This window comes from Purpureocillium lilacinum (assembly GCF_023168085.1).
Source record: "Purpureocillium lilacinum CBS 284.36 DNA, scaffold_1, whole genome shotgun sequence".
Lineage (NCBI taxonomy): Eukaryota > Fungi > Ascomycota > Sordariomycetes > Hypocreales > Ophiocordycipitaceae > Purpureocillium > Purpureocillium lilacinum.
Genome location: NW_027072111.1, coordinates 4350065 through 4371029, shown reverse-complemented (window position 1 = coordinate 4371029; position 20965 = coordinate 4350065). Strand labels below are relative to the sequence as shown.

The window sequence follows — 20965 nt, the reverse complement described above, 5'->3', positions numbered from 1 at the left end:
AGCATCACGCGTGGCCGCAGCTCCTCGCTGCGCAGTAGCTCGCTCTGACCATCGAAGCTCGCCCCAAGCTCCCGCCAGGCCACCGGGTCAGCCACCCCCCCAACCTATCGAGGAGACTTTCAGGCCCAGGCGTGAGTGCCTTGGCCGGGTGCTCTGTTCCCGCGGCGGGCCACCACCCACCGAGTCGCCGGGTAACTAGATGAGGCACCTGCGGTGGTAGTCTGGGACAGCCATCGGCGGGAGAGCTGCGAGATCGTCGCACGCGAAGCTACCTACTCTAGGCACCTTGATCAACGGCCTCTTTCTGCGCAGTGTGCCCCTCCCAAGTACAGCTTTCCACATGATAACGTACAGCACGGTGCAGTCCTGCATGAGCTCGGGGGCAGCTATGTTCCAAAACCCCTCTGACCACGACCAACACGGGCAGGGCAGCAGCAACAAGCTTCGGCGCGGGGCGGGGCGGGGCAGCCAAAATAGCGTCATCGCCGCCTCCAGCTGTGAGTCGACTCGAGTCGACTCGAGTCTCGCCGCCCGTTGTGCTGCATGCAGCATGCGACATGCGACATGCGACATGCACCTCCGCGCTCCTGCTCCCACCCGCTTTGTTGACGCGCGCCCGTCGCGCTCATCACCGATCCAATGGCTCTCCCGTCGAAGTCCGACACTGCCTCGACGGTGTTGAAGCTTCCGGCTTCACCTCGGTCGCCAGTCCGCCAGGTCGTGAATAGACCAGTAATCAATACCAGACCCTCCAGACCGGCACGGCGCAACAAACGATTGTGGCGGGGTCCTCTCCTCACTGCCGGGGGCCTCAGGCCATCCATCGTGGGGCCTTTAATGTCCGCCAACGCCTCACCCCGCCGAGCGCCCCCCTAGTCTCCTCACCGTCGAGTCGCATGGAGCTCCTCTTGCTCCTCACCTGAGAATGCACAGCACGCTATCGAGTGCGGGGGCTAGTGTTTAGTGCCATCGCGATCTCCCCGGCGCAACCTCCATCCTCCGTGTTCGTTGAGGCTGCCGTCTTCTTCGTAATCCGTGAGTGCCATGACCCAGCATCTCTAGCCGCCCGGGCCGACGCGCTCGTAGATGGAGTCAAACAGGAGCTTAACTGTTCACGCCTCTCTACTCTGCTTGCCAGTCATTTTACATCAACTGTGGGTTTCACAGCTCCCTACAACTTTATCTTAACCCCTTCAACATCCACTCGCTGTATTGCACATTTGATGTGCTGCCAAATAAAAGCTACTCGGATCGATCCCAGCATCGACCCACGCTTGTTGGTTGAAGCTTCGCTCAACACCGCCTGGCGGCCCTCGCAACTTTGGGGCGGGCCACGCCGGCTGATGCGGAGCCTGGAGCAGACATCCTCGCATTCGATATCTTCGTGAATATCCAAGCCCCTTCCGCGCCTTCGTCTCCCAAGTAGTTCATGTCACCGTATCATCATGCAACCCTGTGTCGTCCACCGATCACCCGCCGATCCAGCGCGCAAGCCGCCCCGTAGCGTCGCTTGTCAGCCTAGCAATCCAGCGCCAACTCCAAGGCTCTATATGGAGACAGCGCTCAGCTCTGCCAACAGTGCTTCTCCAGGAGCTGGCCAGAGCCCCCATCTGGGAACACCGCTTCGCCGGGGACTCCATCAGGTGAATTAGAGTAGTGTGCCGTCCGTCATCGGCAGGTCGTGAAACAAGTAAGAAAGAGACCGGCACGCCAAACATGTTGAGCGCCACCGGCCGGGTAATCGACAGCCCCCAAAACTCCGAATAATGCCCAGGAACGCTGCCGTTCCGCCGCCCGCTCGCTTGTGTTGTCGGCAATCCAACACGGGCCCATCACAGTATTCCCGAGTCTTTGAGCGCGTTGTTCAGTATAGTCTCCTTAACAGCTGCGAACACGAGTCTGATATTCGAGGTATCCGTTGCTTGCGTCAGGCTGCACCACACCGTTAGCGTACTGCCCAACTCAGCATGCAATGGCAGCTGCACTCACTGAGGATACAGGTTCAGGTGTGCCCGGTTCACCTGGTTGAAGCGCCACAGCAGATACTTTGCCGCCTTGTTGACGTCGTTGCCTCCTGAATAGTCGGGAAAGTAGTTGCCGAGCGGCGATCGAGTAAGCTTTTGCTTGAAAATGTCGACCTTGTTGAGGAACAGGATGATGCTAGTCCGCATGAACCATCGCGAGTTGACCACCGAGTCAAACAATAGCAAACTCTCCATCATTCGGTTTTGACTGCTCTCTTCGAGCAGAACTTGATCGTACTCGCTGAGCGCGACGCAAAAGATAATCGACGTCACGTTCTCGAAGCAGTGGATCCACTTCTTACGTTCGCTCCGTTGACCGCCAACATCGAACATGCTAGTACCGGTCAGCCGTCAGGGGCAAGGAGGCCGGAGCGGGAGGATCAACAAGGCTACATACTGTATGCTGAGCTGGCCCATCTGAAAACGAGTTTCGTAGATTCCAGTGGTCTTGGTACGAGCTCGCAGGACATCCATCTCGTTGGGGAGATAGTCGGGCGCGACGATGCGCATCACCTCCTGGAAGAAGCTGCACGGCCACGCCGGTCAGCGGTATCCTCTACCGGTAGAAGAGGCGACTTACTATTCAGCCGAGTCCATGAGGTAAAACTCGGTCTGATGCTCCATCAACTGGTCCTTGGCCGGGTCCGACCATAGCGACTGGACGGCAGTGCCGACTTGAGGGTCGATGTGCGCTTGCGGGCCAGACTCAGCTTGGTAATCCAGCAGGAACTCTATGTGTTGCTTGTTTGCCTCCAGCTGTGGCTCGATGTCGAATTGCTGCATCGCCGTGATAACAGCTTTGGCGCATTCAACCAGGTTCTTAAACACCGTGGGCCTGTAGTTGTACAGCTCATCCTCGGAATAGCCCTTGAGGTGGATGATCTTCATTTGCTTGACAATCGTGGACTTGCCACTCTCGCCGGAGCCTGCACAGTCCAGTCAGCAGTCAAACTTACGAGCAGGATGCAGACAACCTACCGAGCAGCAGAATCTTGCATTCTTTCCGTAATCGCTTAGAGTCCTCTTCCAGAACCTTGTCGATGGCTTGGCTCTTCTTCTTCTGTTCCGCCTCCTCGCTATTGGAGCTCATACACCCACCCATCATGGGCAACTGGCAGAGCTCGACGGTATGCGCCGACGCAGCTAGAGGCGATGGGTCGTGTGGATCGATGGCCGTCGACAACGGCGATGCCTCGCGGTTGGGGTAGCGTCGCGGCTACTGGCGCATGGGCTGCCTTGGGGCCAGTCGCGGGCGTCGCGGTGAAGTCGTGAATGCGATCTCGACCAAAGATGACGGGGTGCGGCCCGCTCGGCACGACTTCGTTTTCGGGCGCGCACCTGGGAGGTGCGTTGTAGAGGAGAGGCCGCGCGGGGAAGATGCACGGTGTCGAGAACCGACGCAGGCTGTTGGGGCGCGCGATGATGGGTCAGTGGAGGCGGAGACGGGGTTCGTGAGGTGTGAGGCGTGAGGCGGGTGACGAGGAAGGCGGCAGCCTCGTCGTCGTCGTCCTCGTCACAGTCGTCGGCGTTGTCGGCGTCGCCGGATTGAGCGGTCGCGGATTCCGGTGACGGTGTCGAGGTACTCGGGCCAGCGGACGAGAGAAGCAAGGTGAGAGGGCGAGGTGGTGAGCGACGGTGGTGGAGGAGCAGGCAGGCAAGGCGCCAGGTTGGGAGGTTGCAGTGGGAGCGAAAGCCAGGCGCCAGTGAGACCGCTGGGCGTGATGACAGGCTTGGCGGGTGCTCAAGCCGGGGAAGGAGCAGCGCCAATTGGCGTGGAGCAAGCAGAGAGACCAGAGCGAGATGGGTGCGGATGGCCGTGGAAGCGGATGTGGAGGTCCCCGAGCCCAGCCGACCGCCGTTGGGTCTGGCGGCTGGAGGGTGCTGGGGTTTATTAGCTCTGCGTTAGCAGTTGCCTATGCCGCTCGAGCGGTGCGGCAGTAAGGTACCTTGAGTACCTGGAAGGCGGCGGAGGTACTTGCGTACTCCCGGAGATGCTGCAATAGTGCAGGTATGAGAGTCAGGGAGCAAGAGAGAGGGCGCCGTGCTTTGCCGAACGTCAGCTCCTGTGATGCGTCTTGCTGCGCCGGCGGCAGTGGTACCGTCGGAGTGAGTGCGAGGTAGCCTCACCGTCCGGCTTCTGCAAATGACGGGAATGGGCCCTGTGGATGGGCTCAGCAGATTGGGCGGGACAGAGGCAGTCTGCAGCGGCAAAGTATGCTCGTATACTCATTCACAGCCAGCCCGGCCTCGCCCTCGGCCGGTGGCGCAAGCAAACACTGCGGGCGCAGAAAGTCGCTGAGAGTCTGAGACCCTGGGCGGGCGGCTTCGCATAGACTGACACCTCAGTGCCTACAGGTAGGTATGTAAGGATGCAGTCGCAGCAACGTGGGACGTGGCAGCGGCAATGACGGCGCAGCCAGCGGGCGGGCGGGCGGTCAGTCCGGTACTCGCGATGGGGCGACGAGACGAGGGCGACGACGACAACGGTGATGAGGCCACGAGATGGGCGAGGAATTCGGCACATCAAATTGCATGGTCGTCACCACGGGGGGGCAAAGACCCGGCCTCTCTGCTCAGATGCCTGGTAATTATTAGCACTCGTCGTGCTTGTTTCAGCAAGCTCCATCTCGAACAGCGGCAGCCAGGCGCGACCTCGCCCAAAACCAACAGCGCCAATTGTGGAAGCTACGGCCGGCAGGAACGTCCTCGACCCGTCTCATGCCGTCCCATGTCCGCGGATACAAGGCAGGAGCCATGGGGGGGGGTCATTGGGTTGCGTCCAGTAATGTACATACTCCCGACTCTCTAGCGGACGTGCAATGCAGCGGATGCGCAGCGGCAGGAGCTGATGCTGGCCCCTTCCCGCCCCATTGGACAGGATACACACATCAAGTTCCCGTCATCCAGGAGTCCAGCCAAGCAGGCACCCGCTATTCGCCGAGCACTGGCCACCGGGCGGCACCTCTTGACCTGCACCCGGCCCCGGGAGTGGGAGTGGGAGTGGAAGCTTCACCGTTGAGCTGGAGAAACGGCCCCGGTCAACGAACGCAGTCGCTCGCAGATGGGGACGCCCTCCGCCTCATTCAGCCAGAAAAGCGCGCGCCCCAATCCGGCCCTGCCCGCCTGCAACAGGCCGCCGCAGCACCGGCCGCCAGCCCTGGTCGACATTTGTGCGGATCCGTTCGGAGCGCCATGTCAGCCACTGAAGGTTGGGGGGACAGAGCCCCTCGAGCGTTACTGGAATCAGCCTCGGTCTTGACACACCTCGAGGTGGTGGTGTCCTCCTGAGACCCGAGATGCAGCTCGACTCGACCGAGCGCCCGTCACGGGAAACGAGGTCCAAGGCCCTCTGCTGCGTCGCGCCGTCGATGAAGAATGGGCCCATAGGATTCGCAGTGGAGCGGATTCGGAAAGGGCCGTCTCGTGTGGAATTTGACCCTTCCCCGCTGCTATTAGCACACGAACTGATCCCCAGGGAAAGGTAGGTGGGCACAAGGGCTCAGGAGCTATTGTGGATGCCACCGGAAGCACGATGGGCTGGCTGCGAACCAGGGTCTGGCAGTCCACGTCGACTCCACGACCACTTGGTTCGCCGCCCTCTTCTGTTGTCGTTCAGCGAAGCAGCCTTTGCGAGGACGATGTTTGAGGCGGCTGCATCAGCCCGTTCCCCAGGGCCTCGGTGTCACAGCTCGCGGCCAAGGACGGGCTCCTTAACACCGAGGCCACAAACATGCCAGGAAAAACTGACAACCGCGCTTGTCACCACCAGCGTTTTCTACGCCGACGACGACGCTCCACAATGCCTGGCCACCGCCGACGAAGACATGTCTATTTGGACGCGCGAAGCTGGCGATCATTGCCCGTAACGCTATTCGTCTCAAGTGTACTATCGCCGTATCTAGCACCCTCCCCCTCGGACGCATCACAGAGCAACCACGAGCCCGACTGTCAGGGCTGTCTCATCGTGGGGATGCCACAGAACTCTGGCTGCACATTGCGCCCAGACACGGCCTTGCGCCCTGATGGACGTTTCGCATGATGAGGGCAAATGCATCCGTCCAGTCCGCCGGAACGCGTGCATTCGGTGGCGTTTCGTGCTGACGCCTCTCCTCTTCGTTCTTACACATCGGCGCCGGCCAACAGTAGGGCCGATGGAGCGTTGAGACTCGGACGGCCTGGCTGTGGCCAATCTACATGCCAATGCGCCGTTTCGCGAGATCACATCATGCGACGAACCGACCACGGTTGGCAAGCAATGCTTCAACCGAGAGTGGCCAAGGCAACGTCCACCAAAGACCCCTCAGCTACGAGGTTCTTCGTCGTCCTGAAGCACTCGTGCAAGCAGGTCAACATCGGCTTGATTTAGGGCCAGACACCGGCATCGAATGCAACTACGAAGTGTGTACGTCGCCGCCATGCGCAGCCAGCATGGGCCAGCGATCAACATCCAGATGAGTATACCGAGTACCGAGTAATAACGCAGGTCTCGTCATGGGCAAGAACCTCATTGTCAAACAATACGCCGACCGACACGACATATGCGGTGTGCTGTGTTTGGCCCCTGATCCCTCTCACCCAAGGATTACCAAGCTGCGGCCCCTCCAATGTGAGGTGAACCTGGTGCACGGCACGGTGAGACGGGCGATTCCCGCACCTCGCGGGCGGGCCGCTGGTCCCTGGGATCTCCCCCGGTCATGTTTCTTGACTCTTTCCTGAGCGTCTGGTTCGTGTGGCTGCAGCACCAGCCAACTAAACTTTGCCGGGCCTCGTGGACCATGGGAACCCCTATCGACAGGCGCCGGCCATTGGACCCGCCGTCATTTGGCAAGCCAGCGGCCAACAGGGAGCAACGCTGCCAAGGCCCAATGACCCGGCGCGTTCTCTCCTTGTTGGTGGTAGCCGGCACATCGGCTGGCGCGTCCCCTGTTCCTCACGTTGGATCGGAACAAGCAAACGCGACGCAGCACGAGTCACGGCTGACGAGACCAACGGGGGCAACGCCAGTGACAAGCAACACGATACGTGCGTGCCGGGCCCATCTGCGGCCCGGTGAGGGCGTGGCTGCGAGGGGCGACGAGGACACCCCAGTGTAGGACGCAGTTCGAGCACAGCGCCTGCACGGTATTGCCTGGCCGTCGACGGCGGGCACGCGGCGTCGAACGACGGGCCAGCATCGGCCCCCTACTCGTGGTGCCGGACTCTTTTGGATGGGGGCGACAGGGAACGCACGTGGCGCCTCGGGCGTGGAGGCACGGCACCGTTTGGACGTCTCATTTATTTCGTGATACGTTCTGGCCGTGTCGCGGCCGCGACACCCTTCCTTCCCGAAGCAGCCACATGGATGTGCTCTTGTTTCTTTTTGTACGCCTTGCTTTGGTCCGTCCCACGTGTCTGTGCCACCGGGAAAAGGGCGCGCTGCACGTCAGCAGCAAACCGAGCCGGGCACCTACATACATGCAGCTCCTGTCCATGTGCCGGGTCAGTGTACCAGGTACGAATGATAGAAATACTGAGACTGCGCCGACACTGCGGATCCGGGTACGGAAGACTTTGGGCGGGCATGTGGCATTCGTCGGAACATGCTCCGTACATTTCACCGTACATGGAGCACAGGCAAGCCGTTGGGCCAAGTGAAGTAAGACTGGGGGGGAATGTTGGTCAGCAATGGTGGGCGTCTTGGGCGTTGAACTAGGCATTGACGGCGGTGCTGGCTCTGATGGCGATAGTCGCGCCAAGGCTACTTTACTTGTCCCTCGCGCCCACCTTGTTCGAATGCAGTACTCGGTACGTACGCACGTTTGGGGACACGGAAGACGTATCACATATCGGTGCCCGCGGTGGCGGCTTGGCAGGTGTGCGAAACAGATGACACGACGCGCTGACAGAGTCGGCACGTAGAGCGACCCAAGCTCACCATGTCACGCATTGAGGCCGCAATACCCTAGACCATTGATGGGCCGGCCATTGGGTGTCCGACACAAAGGGGATGACGGTTGCTCGGCATTGACAAATAGCTAGCATCTCTGACATTGGATCCGTGGTTGATTGTTCGCGGTATGCAGCATGGATTATTTGCCTCGATGATGCCGAGCCGTTGAGCACGCTGCGATTTTGTGGTGGGAGTGTATGGGGCTGGATGTCAGTCTGACATGGAGGACCAAAATCCGATATGGAGGTCGATGAAACAACCTCATCAGGACAAGATGCATAGGTACAGCACAGGCTCACTAAAACGAGGCCCCGTCCAGGACGGAAGTCGCCGGAAAATACATAATACCCGCAGGCAGATCTGGCGAGGGCACATCGCGCGCGTGGCGATGAGACGTGCCGATGTCACCACGCATGCAATGCAGGACACGCTGGCAGGCGGGCAGGCTGACGAGATGCCCAGAGACACGCACGCACGCACGCCCTGGATTTGCCATTTTCAAGGTACTAATGTGCTTGACTCTGCTTCCCAGGAAGATGGGCACTGCTCAATGGCGGGAAACAGGGCGAAGAAGTGCCAGACTCGAGACGCGCCACGTGACGCGGCATGGCATCCATGTTAGCAAGGACTTGGGCTTGGAACACGGCCACATGGAAAGGAATGGCGGCGGTTCACCTTTTCTGTGAGCGCCTCTCTGGTGGGGTTCATTTTCGCTTCTCGTCCACGCCCGCGCCCGCGCCCGTGTGTGGCCCCCCCAAAGGCCCCCGTCATCGTCGGCGGACGCAGCACCCTTTTTATGTAACCCCCCAGGCCCATGCATGCAGATTAGGTGGCCCTTGGGACGCGGGCGGCGTCGCTGCTCCCAGCACCTCGTCCAATCCAACCCCCAGCGCCCTGCTGAGCTGTACAACCACCACACCAGGACCGCGCCGCACTCGAGTCGACGCCGCCGCCGCTGCTGCAGTCCTCGCCGCCGCCATTGGAGCCGCGTCCTGCCCACCCACGACGGGAGGACAAGTTGACGTGCACTATTGGTATGCCATGCTGCCCGTGCCCGCATCCGCTGCGTCATTGACGTCGCTGACCCTGGAATTCTGCCAGCGCCGCCTCGCCGAGCATCCTGACCGCACATACGAAGCCGGCGCTCGTTCAGCTGCCTCGCCGCCTGTCGCCTCGCCGTTCGACGTCGCGCCCCGATTCCCGATACCGTCATCGTTACCCTGGGCCCGGTTTGGCTGGTCCAGGCGTGCCCGGGCTCCCCCCCGCCATCCCACACGGCCGCGACACTTCATCGTGCATTGCCCGGCCGCCGCTCAACACAACCTCAACCTACCTCGGTGGCATTATTACCCGCGGTTCTTGACGCTCATCGCTGGGCTCTTGCATCGGATAGCAACCCGCCGTCACGGACTCTAGGACGGAGAGTCGGCCCTCGAACCCGACAGACAGGTTCCCCGTCGTCTGCTATTTACGAGCCGGCAGAGCGCGGCTCATTCATACCTGTCGGCCCGGCTATCGCACACGCCCGCCGCGGGGCCGCCTTGTCTCACCGACTGTCGACAGCCGGCGCTCGACACAGCCCTCCGACGCGTATGGATCGCCTGTAGCCGGCACGCTCAACTCACAAACCTCCCGGAAAGAAGGCTCACTGCATGTTGACGGCGTCAAGGCGCAACACGCAGAATGAGTGGTGATGAGGATGCCGGCTCCCAGAACGGGGCCGAGATACAGTCAGTGCTGTCGCCAATCAGCCCACCGACTCCTGACACTCCCTCCAGTCCCGGCTTCGCGCCGCTCGTGACCGTCGTTGGCTTTCACCATGCTCGCGGTCCAGAGGTTGAGACGTGGTTCGGTGCCGATGAGGGCGCCGACCCTGCCGCCGACTTTGGCTGGTCTCTGCTTCCCTTCATGGCCCTGAGTGATGGTGCCCACGCGTGAGTCGCTGCCGATTCTCTATGCCTTGATGCTGCCGACTAACCAATTCCTCAGGTCAGAGGAAGACTTCTCCTACTTTACCTTGCTGAGGCCCAAGACAGACACGGAGCCGGCCACCTCGCTCTTCGGCATATCCTGCACGCGGCAGCTCGACTCAACGCAGCTCATCAACCGGCCTGCCGATGTGACCCGCTCGACCGTGCAAAAGGCCGTCGTGGTCATCGCCGACAGCCCGCAATTCTTTGGCATGCTGCGGGAACGGCTCAGCATCGTCACCCAGGCCTGGTTCGCCCAAAGGGACTTTACCGACGTAGAGATACTGCGCAGGTTTCAAGAGAGCCTCGCGGACGAAAAGGCTAGGGGCGTCATGCAGCAGGAAGCCGACCGGGATCAGTACCTGGGCATGAGCCTGCGTGAGCTGATTCACGAGTTTAAGTGGCAAACGCTTGTCTTGTTTAAGTGCTGCCTCCTCCAGCCAAAGGTATGCACCCCGAACCCTTCTGCCTCCTCGACGTAGCTAGAGACTGACTGGTATAGATGCTCTTCTTTGGGTCGCGGTGTGATAGATTGTGCATGGTCCAATATTCTCTTATTTCCTTGATACCCGGACTGTTGCGCAACCTGCAAGACTGCGCGGAACCAGAGCTAAACAACTACGAGAAGAAGCTGTCTCGATCGACGAGCTTGCAGAGCAGCAACCGTAGCTCCCTCTTATCTTTCATGGGTCTCCCTCTGCAGATTTTCGGCAAGGTAAGGCCTCTTGAGTATCGACTGCAGAAAGCCAAGCTCACAGGACATTACAGGGAAGCTTCTTCGGCCCATACACTCCCCTCCAGCAACTCGACATCCTCGCCGACTTTGGCACCAAGTCATACCTTGTCGGCAGTACAAACTCACTCCTCCTTCAACAGAAAGACAGATACAGCGATATCCTGATCAACCTCGACGAGGATTCCATCAACATCACCTCGCCATCCCTCAAGTCGGCTCTGGCCCTGACCGCGGCTGACCGGCGGTGGATCGACTACCTCACGCAGGAGGTCAACGAGACGTGGGACGAGGCGAACCCGAGCAGGCCCAAGACGCTGCAGTACATCGGCAGCGAGGAGTTTATCCGGTCGCAGTTCGAGGCATACATCCTCGGCCTCATCTCCTCCGTCAAGTTCCACAACTTCCTGACGGCCAACGTCGAGGGCTCCAAGAGCGGCAGCTTTGGCGCGGCCGAGGATCCCGCGGTGGACTTTGGCCTCGAGTGGGTGGAGGCCTGGATGCGCACGGAAAACTACCGCATGTGGGACGCGCACACCGACGCGAACCTCTTCGCCGTCTCGGAGCCAAAGCACCCCTGCGCCGGCGGCCTGACCATCGACGACGTGCAGCGCCGCATCGCCGAGCAGGTCAAGGAGCTGCACCTCGACGAGCGCTTCGCGCAGGGCCGCGAGATCCTAGGCCGTAACTTGGCCGTCGGGCGCGAAAAGGCCTCGACCATGTTCAACAAGCTCTACTCGGACGTCGAGTACCTGCGCGAGTCGCAGCGCCGCCGCGCCGAAGAGTCCAAGGCTGCCGACGGCACCAAATCTCCGTCAGAGAAGCCATCGCAGCAGCAGCAAGGGCAGGTGGTCGACCTGTCCAAGGCGCAGCAGACGGTGCAGTCCGCCGGCGCAAAGGCCAGCGCCTACATGTCCAGCTGGGCCGCCTGGGCAGGCGAGAAGCGCAAGACAGGCGGCTGGGGCGGCAGCTGGGGCAAGAAATCGCCCTCGCCCGCCAAGGCACTCTCAGCGGGCGCCGCACCACCAGCAGCGGCGGCCGCGGGCACAACGTCCGCGACAGCCAGCCCCATCGACAAGGACTACCAGATGGTCAGCCCCCCCTGGTCGCGGGAAGCATCGACCGACGACCGCGCCAGTCGCCCCCCCACGCACGCGAGCTTCAGCGAGAGCATCCTGTCCGGCGCGGGCAGCGACGCGCCCGACAGGCCCGGCTCCGGGGCCTCCTCCTCGTCCTCCTCCGGCGGGCCTGCGGATCCGGCCGCCAAGCATCATGCGAAGCAGGCGTCCAAGGACGACGGCTTCCAGGAGGAAGAGGTGGTGGGCGCCTCGAGCAACCAGCAGGGCGAGAACGGCAAAGACAAGGCGCCGACCACGGCGGGGGAGAAAAAGGAGGAGCAGGTGCTGGAGCAGGTGCAACCAGTCAACGCCGAGGGCAAGGCGCAGCAATAATAGATCGCGAGAGGCATAATTTGGTTTCTTGGATGATACGGGGCGTCAAGGCCCAAAATGGTACATCAGACACCGCATATGCTAGGTAGGTAGGTAGGCAAGCCCATGTGGTATTCGAACCACGCGTCATACATTTACTCAGCCAGGACTGTTTAGTTTTTCGGTTCTCGGTGGCTCATCGAGCAGATCATTAGGAAAAGCTGCCCGTCTCTGTTTCCCCGTTATACCAGCCCAGGCCCCCCACTGCATCCATTCCATGCAAATCCTAGACGCCGCCGCGATAACCCCTTTTCATCATGAGGAGGCTGAACAGGAAACCTCCGCTGCTGTGACGGCTGGAACGCACGTAGACCCTCGAATGGCTGGAAACTGAACTGCCGCTCGAGGAAAATATACAGATCAAGGCCACTTAGCAATGCCCGTCTCGTTTGTAGCCTACCCTCCAACCCTGACGGACAAGGGTTGTGGCCCATGTGCTGCCTCGCAGGCGACCTCGATATATGAAGTACGCTTCTCCGGCTGCGGCGTGTGATGCAATCGTTGGGTTGAGGGTTTGCTGTTATAGACCAAACGGACGGCAAGACGGCAGACGACTACGCGAGGTAGCCCAACTCGTCATCCTCCAGTCGCTCCAGGTATTCTTTGTCGAGAAGAATCTCTATGCACTTCTTGATGTCCCCAACCTTGGGCACAAATCGAGACCGGATCTGGTTGATGGTCTCGCTCACCAGCTGCGTGTGCTTCATCTTCTTTCGCGCTTTCATGATGCGAACAATCGCGGACTGTTACCCGGTTAGCGCGGCTCCTGGCTCCAAAACAGTGTGAAGGGTGGGCACGTACCTGAAGGACCAGCTTGCGGTCTTCCTCGATCGTCTTGTTCGTTTCCGCTTCCTCTTGCTTAGTCTCCTTGACGCCTCCGAGGTTCAGGTTGACCCGAATCTTCTTGTTCTTGAAGTCGTAGTTGAGGCTGAACGCCTTGCCCGGACCGGGCTTGTCACCGGAGCCACCAGACATGAGAAGCACCTTGGCCTTGAGGATGACAGCCAAGGCTTGGTCCAGCACTTCATTGCTCAGCTGGGTCGCACTGAGCATGTCCTCATAGGTGTATGAGTCCTTCTCGTTGAAGAGAAGGAGGATAGCCATTTGATAAATGGACACCTGGAACGTGAATGGGGTCTTGCTGCTCTTGCAGTACCCGGTGCGAATCTCCCCCTTGCACAGGTGCCATAGCCAAGTCAGCTTGCGGCCATCGTGCTTGTGCTTGTAAAAGCGTGCGAAACGCTCAATCTCTGTGGAAATCTCCGCCGGCGGGTGGAAATGGGTGCTCGGTGGCGTAAGGGGCCAGAAACCCGTGCCGAGAATCGAAAAGGTCGAATCGACTCCGCTCACGGAGCCGACGCTTGCGAGGTGCTCGCCAAACTCCTTGTTCAAATCCTTGGAGATTTGCATGTCTTGGAACATGCGCTGCAACTTGTTTGTGTACTCGAAACCGCATGCCTCCTTTAATTTGCTGATCATGCTCGTCTCGGCGTCGTCCGAGGACGAATTGCTGTGCACTAGACGCCTCGCCAGCATGCGCGAATAAAACTTCTGGAAGACGTCCTTGTCCTCAATGTATCTGAAGACGATCATGATTTGGCTCAGGGTCCGCTCGAGGTCGGCCTCCTCGATGCTCGTACTGCTCTTGCGAAGCAGCACATCCGTGTATTTGGCCAGAAGCTCTGGCGACTTGCTCGAGGCCGACTTGCAGACCTCGTTGCGGTTCACGAATTCTCTGCAGGCGTTGTCCAACGACCGGGTGAACTCGGCCTCGTCGTTGAAAGCCTTCTTCACCAGCAGCTGGTACTGGCTGTGGACCTCGAGGAGCGCATCGACGTACACCTTGGGCTCGAGTTTGTCCCCCTCGGAGGACTGCACCTTCTGGACGGCGGCAAGGCCAGCCTTCCGCACATGAGTCTCAAACTTCGTTCTCAAAGGTTCGAGGCCGTCAGGGATGCGAGACAGGAGATTGTACATGCGAGCCATGTCCTCCTCGCGGTCAGTGTCGAGTAGAACCTGAAACTCCTCACGCAGGAGTGTCGAGTGGTCCGCGATGAGAGCCATGTTGCAGCACTTCTTGAGGGGAACGGCAATGTCCTGGTGCAGATACATGCTGACCCTCTCTTCCTCTTCGGCCAGCCGAGTCTCCGCCTTCTTCATGTACTCGACGACGCTGTTCTCTGCGACAAACTGCTTGGACTCTGCCTGGTAAAACTCCTTAGTTGCTGCCAGGAAGGGCCGCTCGAAGTGGTAGCGATAGACGTCGAGGGTTGACTTGGAGGGATCGGCCTCGTCGAGTCCCAGGGACACAAACGAGTCCACCACTTGTTTGATCTGGCTGTGCTCGATGGTCTCGCCATTTCTTTGCTTCTCGACAAGCTTCAGGACAGCGTCCATGACCTTGGCCGAGACCTGCTCAAACAGGACCTTGCGCCACTGAACGAGGTGTAGTGTGTATACATCGTAGATGTTCTTCTTCCCTTCGTCGATCTCGCGCTTCACCCAGTGGCGATTGAGATATCTGAAGAGGTGGTGTATGTATTTCGCAGCCGTCGTGTAGCGGTTCCACTCTCTGATGTAGTACGTGAGAAGCGCTTCCTCGGTGTGCGATTTGGACTCTTCGACGAGCGTCTTGAGATGGGCTTGCAGGTAGCTGATGAGATTGTTGTAGAGCTCCTCGCCGAGAAGGTGCGCTATTTGAACACGAGGGATGTCAGTAATCGGGACCTGGATTGTCCCCGTGGGAGAGTGCCCACCTCCGCGATGGTTGGAGTGCATGGCAGGACCACTCAGGCCAACCGCTTTTTGAGACGTGCAAAAGTTGTGAACGGCACTGTTGGATAGAGTCGTCAGTTACGCGGCAACAAGACAAACGGAGATCGAGTGGGGCTTGGACGTACGTGTAGACTCCCATGTACATTTGCATGTCGATGCCCTGCTCGAGGTCATTCATGATGCGCGTGATGCCGGCCTGTAGGTAATTCCAACTGCGTTTTGTTAGCAAACGGTTCGGCCCACGAAAGCGGGAGGAAGGCGCGTCGAGGAACTCACGTAGCACCAATGTCCTCGCGGTTGGGAACCGGAGGCATCTGCTGGCCGGGAGCCATCTTGGCGGCCATGTCGCTACCGCAGGCTTCCCGAGAGCGAGGTAGAGGGAAGAGGCAGAGGCGGGGTCAGGCGGCCGCGGCGACTCGCTGACGGGTCGCAGAGGCAGAGGGGGAGCTTGGGTGAGCGTGGTCGGAGGGAGAGGTGGAGGCGGGATAGAGGGTAGTGGCAGCTTCGTGAGCGCTGCGTCTCCGTCACAAGATGTTCGCGTCGCTGAGATGGCGGCGCTGGAGTCGGGGCGTCACGCTCGCGGCGATGACCAACCAGCAGCACCAGCAGCAGGCGTGTGTGACGGCGGTGGGCGTTTAATCCACGAGCGGATCAAACAGAAAAAAGAAGAGTCACACGACGCGACGTCTGCTGCGCTGGTTGCTCGGTCCTGCAACAACGAGGGCAACAAAGGAGGGAGGGTGGCGGCGTGATGCGGGAGGGAGATGCAGAGGAGGGATGATGGAAGACAAGGCAGGCAGGCGAGTCGGGCAGTCAGCGTGGAGGTCGTGGAGGTCAGATCGCTCGCCGTGGCCGTGCGTGCCAGGTGGTGCGGCAGCTGTGGCTGATGCTGAGCCGCTGAGGCAAGCACGACAGGCAGCTGCTGCGGCTGCTGCGGGAGGCGCCGCCAGGCCGAGACGGGACTAGTGCAATTTCTGCCGCCCTCGACCGCCTGCCTCCGAGTGGCCCAAATGGCCCAAGCTCTGGCCATTCAGTCGACTCACTTGAGATTGAGAGAGACTGCCTGCTTTGCTTGGTGGCAGATGCCTATCACCACACGTGCACACCCAGGCCAGCTGTTTAGCTGCCTAATTAGCCCAAGGAGTCGGCGGCAGGTTTTGCCTGGTGCGGTGCCTGGCACCTGGAAAGTCGCCACAGGCAGATGCAGAACGGGTTCCTCTTGCTGATGCGGTGACTTTGCTGGTCAAAGGAATGGTCGTGATGGCAGGCGTGAACTGTTTCGGCCGCTTTGTGGTAAAGGCAAGTGTTGGACAGCAACGACCAAAGTCTCGGTTGGTTTTCGTAGGCATCTCTCACTTATGGCAAAGTCCTTTCATGAGCCAGCATTCTGGGCAAGATTGCTCCTCTGGTGCCATGGTCTTTACGGGCAACGCTATGACCCGAGATACGGAACATGGCGCTGTATCAAGCAGCACACCGAGGGAGAGCGTATTAAAGACAGGGTTGCCGCAGACCGGCGGAGGACCTGGAGCTAGGACCCGCGTTGCCTTGACCAAACTAAGCCGTTGGCAGCCAGTGATGGGCAATGGCCTGGGCTGCCTTTCTCAGACAGAAAGCTGAGCTTCGTCTCAGCACGAGCAGCCTCGTGACCACCTGCGTTGGTCCTCGGATCCGCACAGCCTCTCGAGGCCTGCGGCACTTGCACCGACCCCGGCGTGAACGGTAGCCGATAGTTGCAGAGCTTCGTGGCAAGTGTGACGCCTTTGCCTCCAACCTCCCGACTGCCCGGCAAGATCTCCAGGCCCCTCGGAGGTGACGGCGATGGAGAGGGAGGCGAACCGGATCCAGACCAGGAACGTCACCTGGACAGTTTCGGCCCCGGGCCGTGGTGCTGCACGTGGTGGCGCTAGCCAAGCGCTGGCAACGAGCCTGAATCTGGGACGGGAGCGTTGAGAACCAAAAAGTGACCTGACAGCTCCAACTGGACGGGCGGGCAAAGGCGCCCGCGCTGGGAGAAGGAGGGGGAGGGCGGGGGACGGCAAAGTTGGAGAGCTCCCGTCAGCGCTCTGCTGCGTTAGTCCCCCCTCTCCACCGGTGGGGACCAGCAAGCACCCTTGGGGACAAGGCAGGGAGGCTAAAATAAATTCCACAGCGTCATGTGAGCTTTAGAAGGGTCCTGGAAGAAGGGACTGTGGGCCTCGTGGCAAGCACATCATCACCGACCGCCCGAAGCACTTTGTTGCTTGACTCGGCTCGCTGCTCCGCTCCGTTCGCGGCGGGCCAATTTTCACGAGCGATTCCTAACACGCCTTTGAAAGGCTGGGCCCCTGCGTGACCTGTGTGCGCAGGGCATATCGGGAATTTATTTATTAGTCGTCGTGAGGCACGCCGCTCGCGACCCTGCTCGTCCGTGACGACTTGTCCTCCACCCCCGGCGCCTGGTGTCTTTGACGCAAACGACCCTCCACGACGAGCCTCGCTCCTCAGGCTCGACTACAGCATCGAACACGGCCTACGAATTCAATCCAGTACTCGCGCGCGAAACAGACGAGCAAGAGGACGAAGCGGCATCCGAGGCGGCCAACTGCGCCGTGACGTGACGTGTCTCTCTGCCTCGCGCGCTCGCCTCTGCCCGGCGCCTCGGCCTTTCTTTTCCTTTTGCGTGTTTTACCCAAGTCCCAGCCCGCTCTGCAGGTCGTCGCAACATCGCCCGCCAAGCACCCTGCGCGGCGGCTCCACGGGGCGGCGGTTACTTGCCTGACACCCAGACGTGCTTCGTACCGCGATCCGTACCTGGCGCCGAGCTGGATACTTTGCCTTACCCGACCCCTTCTGCCCCTGAGCTGCGACTGCGACACTCTGCATCCCTGCCGATACCCAGACCTTGCGTCTCCGCGTGGTCCGATCACAGCACGTTGCACCGACGACTCGTCAACTTCCATCGTACCTGTCAAAAACGGGTACCTTGGGTTGGGTTGTCACAGCGGCGGCGACGTCTGCTGACCCCGCCAGCAACCACCACCAGCACCGCCAGCCAGCATCCAGGGCCACCCTCCACCACCGTCAAACGCAACCACTAAACCACACCTGGCCTCCTCCATCGTCCTGCATCTCCGTGCATTGCATCGCATCACATCGCGCCGCCCCTCGCCCGCCGCTTCCAGTGCTGCGCGCCGCCCTCTCTTGCCCTCCTCGCGAGAGCCTCTGCCGCTCCCGCTCCACCCGTTTCGGCACCGTCGCACAGCCCTGGCACCGTCAATCTCGTCTCTTGCGCCTCATTGTCCTCCCTCCCGCCATCGACCACACCGCGAAGGGCGAGCCGGTCTCGCCTCTACAACAAGGCTCTGGCGTCCTCTCGACGGGCCCCTCGTGTCATAAGGCGCCCCCATCGCGCCGTCGACTCGGTCGGTTGAGCTGCGCCTGGGCTCTGTTGCCACATACACCAGTCTCTCAACATCACGCATCGTCCACGGGGTGTCGACTTGGCAATCTGCGATATCCGAACCCTCCCCAACCCCTGGCTCAGAGCCCGCGACAGCTGCAACAGCACAGCTATGCCTAACTCACCGCCAGCCTATCTATTTGTCGTACGGTCAGTTCAGCGCTCGTCCAGATTTGCATGCCAGGGATCCTTGCTGACAACGTTCCGCAGACATGGAAACCGACTCGACGCTGCCGACAAGAAATGGCACCTCACCTCGCCGACCCCGTACGACCCGCCCCTGACGTACGGCGGCTTCTTGCAGGCCAGGCAGGTAGGCAACCAGATTAGCAACTACCTCGAGCAGGCCAAGCTCGACGACGAGGTCTCGCAGAATGGCGCAGCCCTGTCGGCCACACGCAGGCGCTTCAAGATTGTTATTCACAGCTCGCCCTTCCTCCGCTGTGTCCAAACATCTATCGGCATCAGCTCGGGCCTGGCCCAGACGTCCCCCGACTCCATCTTTGGCCCCGCCGACATCATCGTCCCCAAGGCTACCCCCACCTCTCAGCCATTTCAGTTCAAGTCCAGTCTGCTGCGCCTCGACTCCTTTCTCGGAGAATGGCTGTCTCCAGAATACTTTGAGATGATCACGCCACCGCCTGGCCCCGCGCTCATGATGGGGAGCGCCAAAGCCGATCTCTTGCGGAGGGAGGATTATAGTGCCTACACCGATCAGGTGCCTCAGGCGCCTCCGGAGAAGCCAGCATCCAACGGTTCTCTGTGGCAAGCATCTTCAAGTTCAGGCCCGTCCAGCGGAGCACAGACGCCGAGGTCAGAGTCGAACACTGCGCTCAACGTGTCCGGCTTGGCATCCGCCCTACCTGCTCGGGAGGGCAAGGGAGAGTATGTCGCTCCCAGGCCGTTGCACTCCGTGTCTGGTAGCCACAAGATCCCAGAAGGCCTGGTGGCCCACGCACGAGACTCGTGCGTGACTGTAGACTACCAGTGGGATTCGATGAGGGAACCTCTCGACTTTGGCGACGGCGGCAAGTTCGGTGAGGAGTGGACGTCAATGCATACGCGCTTTCGTGGCGGGTTGAGGAAGCTCCTTAACTGGTACGCCACCGCAGACACGCCCGCTGACCTGGTTGCACAGCCTTCGAAGGCGAGCGGCGGTGACGGACCCGAGGTTGAGAGAGACGACGAAGATGTTGAGACGGTCGTCATCGTCGTGTCCCATGGCGCTGGCTGCAACGCCTTGATCGGAGCCATCACCCACCAGCCTGTACTTATGGATGTCGGCATTGCTTCCATCACCATGGCGACGAGGAAACCGAACCTCGACTACAAACAGATGCTGGCGGCCGCCGGACCATCAGCAGAACCCTCGGCGAAGCCTCTCGTCCAGGTCGACAAGATGTACGACATGCGGCTATCCGCCAGCACCGAACACTTGAAATCATCCAGCGGCTCTACCCCTGTGTCGTCGAGGTCGCAGTCGAATGCGAACATCTGGACCGCGCCGACCCCTGGCACGCGAGGCCGGACTTCGACATTGGGTAGCACCCCTGGTGGCCCGGTCATGAGCCCATTCACGTATTCGGATCCGTTCTCGTCGACAGGGAGTCGTTCCACATCGGCCAGCGCTGCGATGGGAAGCTCCCTGAGGCGCGAGTCGGGTTCGTTCCGACCCACGCCACGCGGGCCGGCTATTGCCACGACCGGGATAGCTGGGACTGCCGGGCAATCACCCCCGCGTAGTCATTCGCCCGGAACCGGCAATTCCTTTGGACTCTGGGCGCCGGTGCCATCCTCGTTGCGCCTGATGGATGATGGCGCTGACGATGCAGACGATTTTGGCTCCATGATGCCCAATTTTGATCAAACGCGATTCGAATCCGCGGTCGCAGATGATAATTCAGAAACCTCGTCCGTCAAAATGCCATCGACAGCTCCGGCGGTGGGCGATGCGTTTCCCTTGCCAGCAACGTCTTTGCCGGCGGCGACAAGTCCCTCGCGCGGCCCCGTATTCGCCGGCCCGATCAAGCTGAACACGAGCGTCGTCCCGGAGAAACCAGCTGAGGAGATGAAGATGTCGCAACTTGGCGGCGGCCTAGGCGGACTTTGGGGACAACCTCCACCGCCGGGCGAGGCGGAAAGGTTTAGGGACCTCAGCCTGAGCAAGCGGCGGTGGACAGTTAATGAGCGAGCGTGAAGTTTGAAGCAGCGATATCCATGTTTGTCTGCTCCCCGATGCTTGGGCCATGAAAGGCACCCAAGTCTCATGCGATGATTTAATACCCTGGTTATAGCGTTGTCAGTGGTTCGTTTGAGTTGAGCAACAGCCTGGGATTCGATCTTGCACAGCATGGCATTGGCGAAGGGGAACACATGAAGGACGAGACATGCGCGCACCACATAAAAGGGGTTCTCCGGGGGCATATGACAGGGATACCAACGGGTCAACTATCTCTTCTCACCTTTTCAAAGCGTGCAAAATAGTTATCACGGGTCCGCCAAAAGGCAGCGCCTGAGCGCGGCACGTGGCGGGTCCTCGTTGCCGTTGGAACCGCAGCGGCTGCCCAGAAACGTCCAAATCTATTCAATATGTAAAAATGCC

The 20965-nt window shown here is 60.3% G+C and overlaps 4 protein-coding genes across 4 annotated transcripts; 2 read left to right on the top strand and 2 right to left on the bottom strand.

Moving 5' to 3' along the window:
- Positions 1-1832: 1832 nt before the first annotated feature.
- PLICBS_001024 (guanine nucleotide-binding protein alpha-2 subunit) lies at positions 1833-3126 on the bottom strand (the record flags this gene model as incomplete). Its single annotated transcript, XM_018317910.1, has 5 exons — positions 1833-1932; positions 1990-2358; positions 2422-2550; positions 2605-2950; positions 3003-3126. The coding sequence occupies 5 exons, from the start codon at positions 3124-3126 to the stop codon at positions 1833-1835; spliced, it is 1068 nt and encodes a 355-aa protein (XP_018183435.1).
- A 6510-nt stretch (positions 3127-9636) lies between these two features.
- On the top strand, positions 9637-12107 carry PLICBS_001023 (late secretory pathway protein avl9; the record flags this gene model as incomplete). Its single annotated transcript, XM_065599706.1, has 5 exons — positions 9637-9683; positions 9732-9887; positions 9943-10369; positions 10426-10638; positions 10692-12107. The coding sequence occupies 5 exons, from the start codon at positions 9637-9639 to the stop codon at positions 12105-12107; spliced, it is 2259 nt and encodes a 752-aa protein (XP_065455778.1).
- Positions 12108-12700: 593 nt separating this feature from the next.
- PLICBS_001022 (uncharacterized protein) lies at positions 12701-15253 on the bottom strand (the record flags this gene model as incomplete). Its single annotated transcript, XM_018317913.2, has 5 exons — positions 12701-12889; positions 12948-14839; positions 14903-14979; positions 15047-15133; positions 15198-15253. The coding sequence occupies 5 exons, from the start codon at positions 15251-15253 to the stop codon at positions 12701-12703; spliced, it is 2301 nt and encodes a 766-aa protein (XP_018183438.1).
- Positions 15254-18475: 3222 nt separating this feature from the next.
- Positions 18476-20560, top strand: PLICBS_001021 (uncharacterized protein; the record flags this gene model as incomplete). The annotated part of the gene is made up of 2 exons (XM_018317914.2): positions 18476-18513; positions 18574-20560. The coding sequence occupies 2 exons, from the start codon at positions 18476-18478 to the stop codon at positions 20558-20560; spliced, it is 2025 nt and encodes a 674-aa protein (XP_018183439.2).
- Positions 20561-20965: the final 405 nt, after the last annotated feature.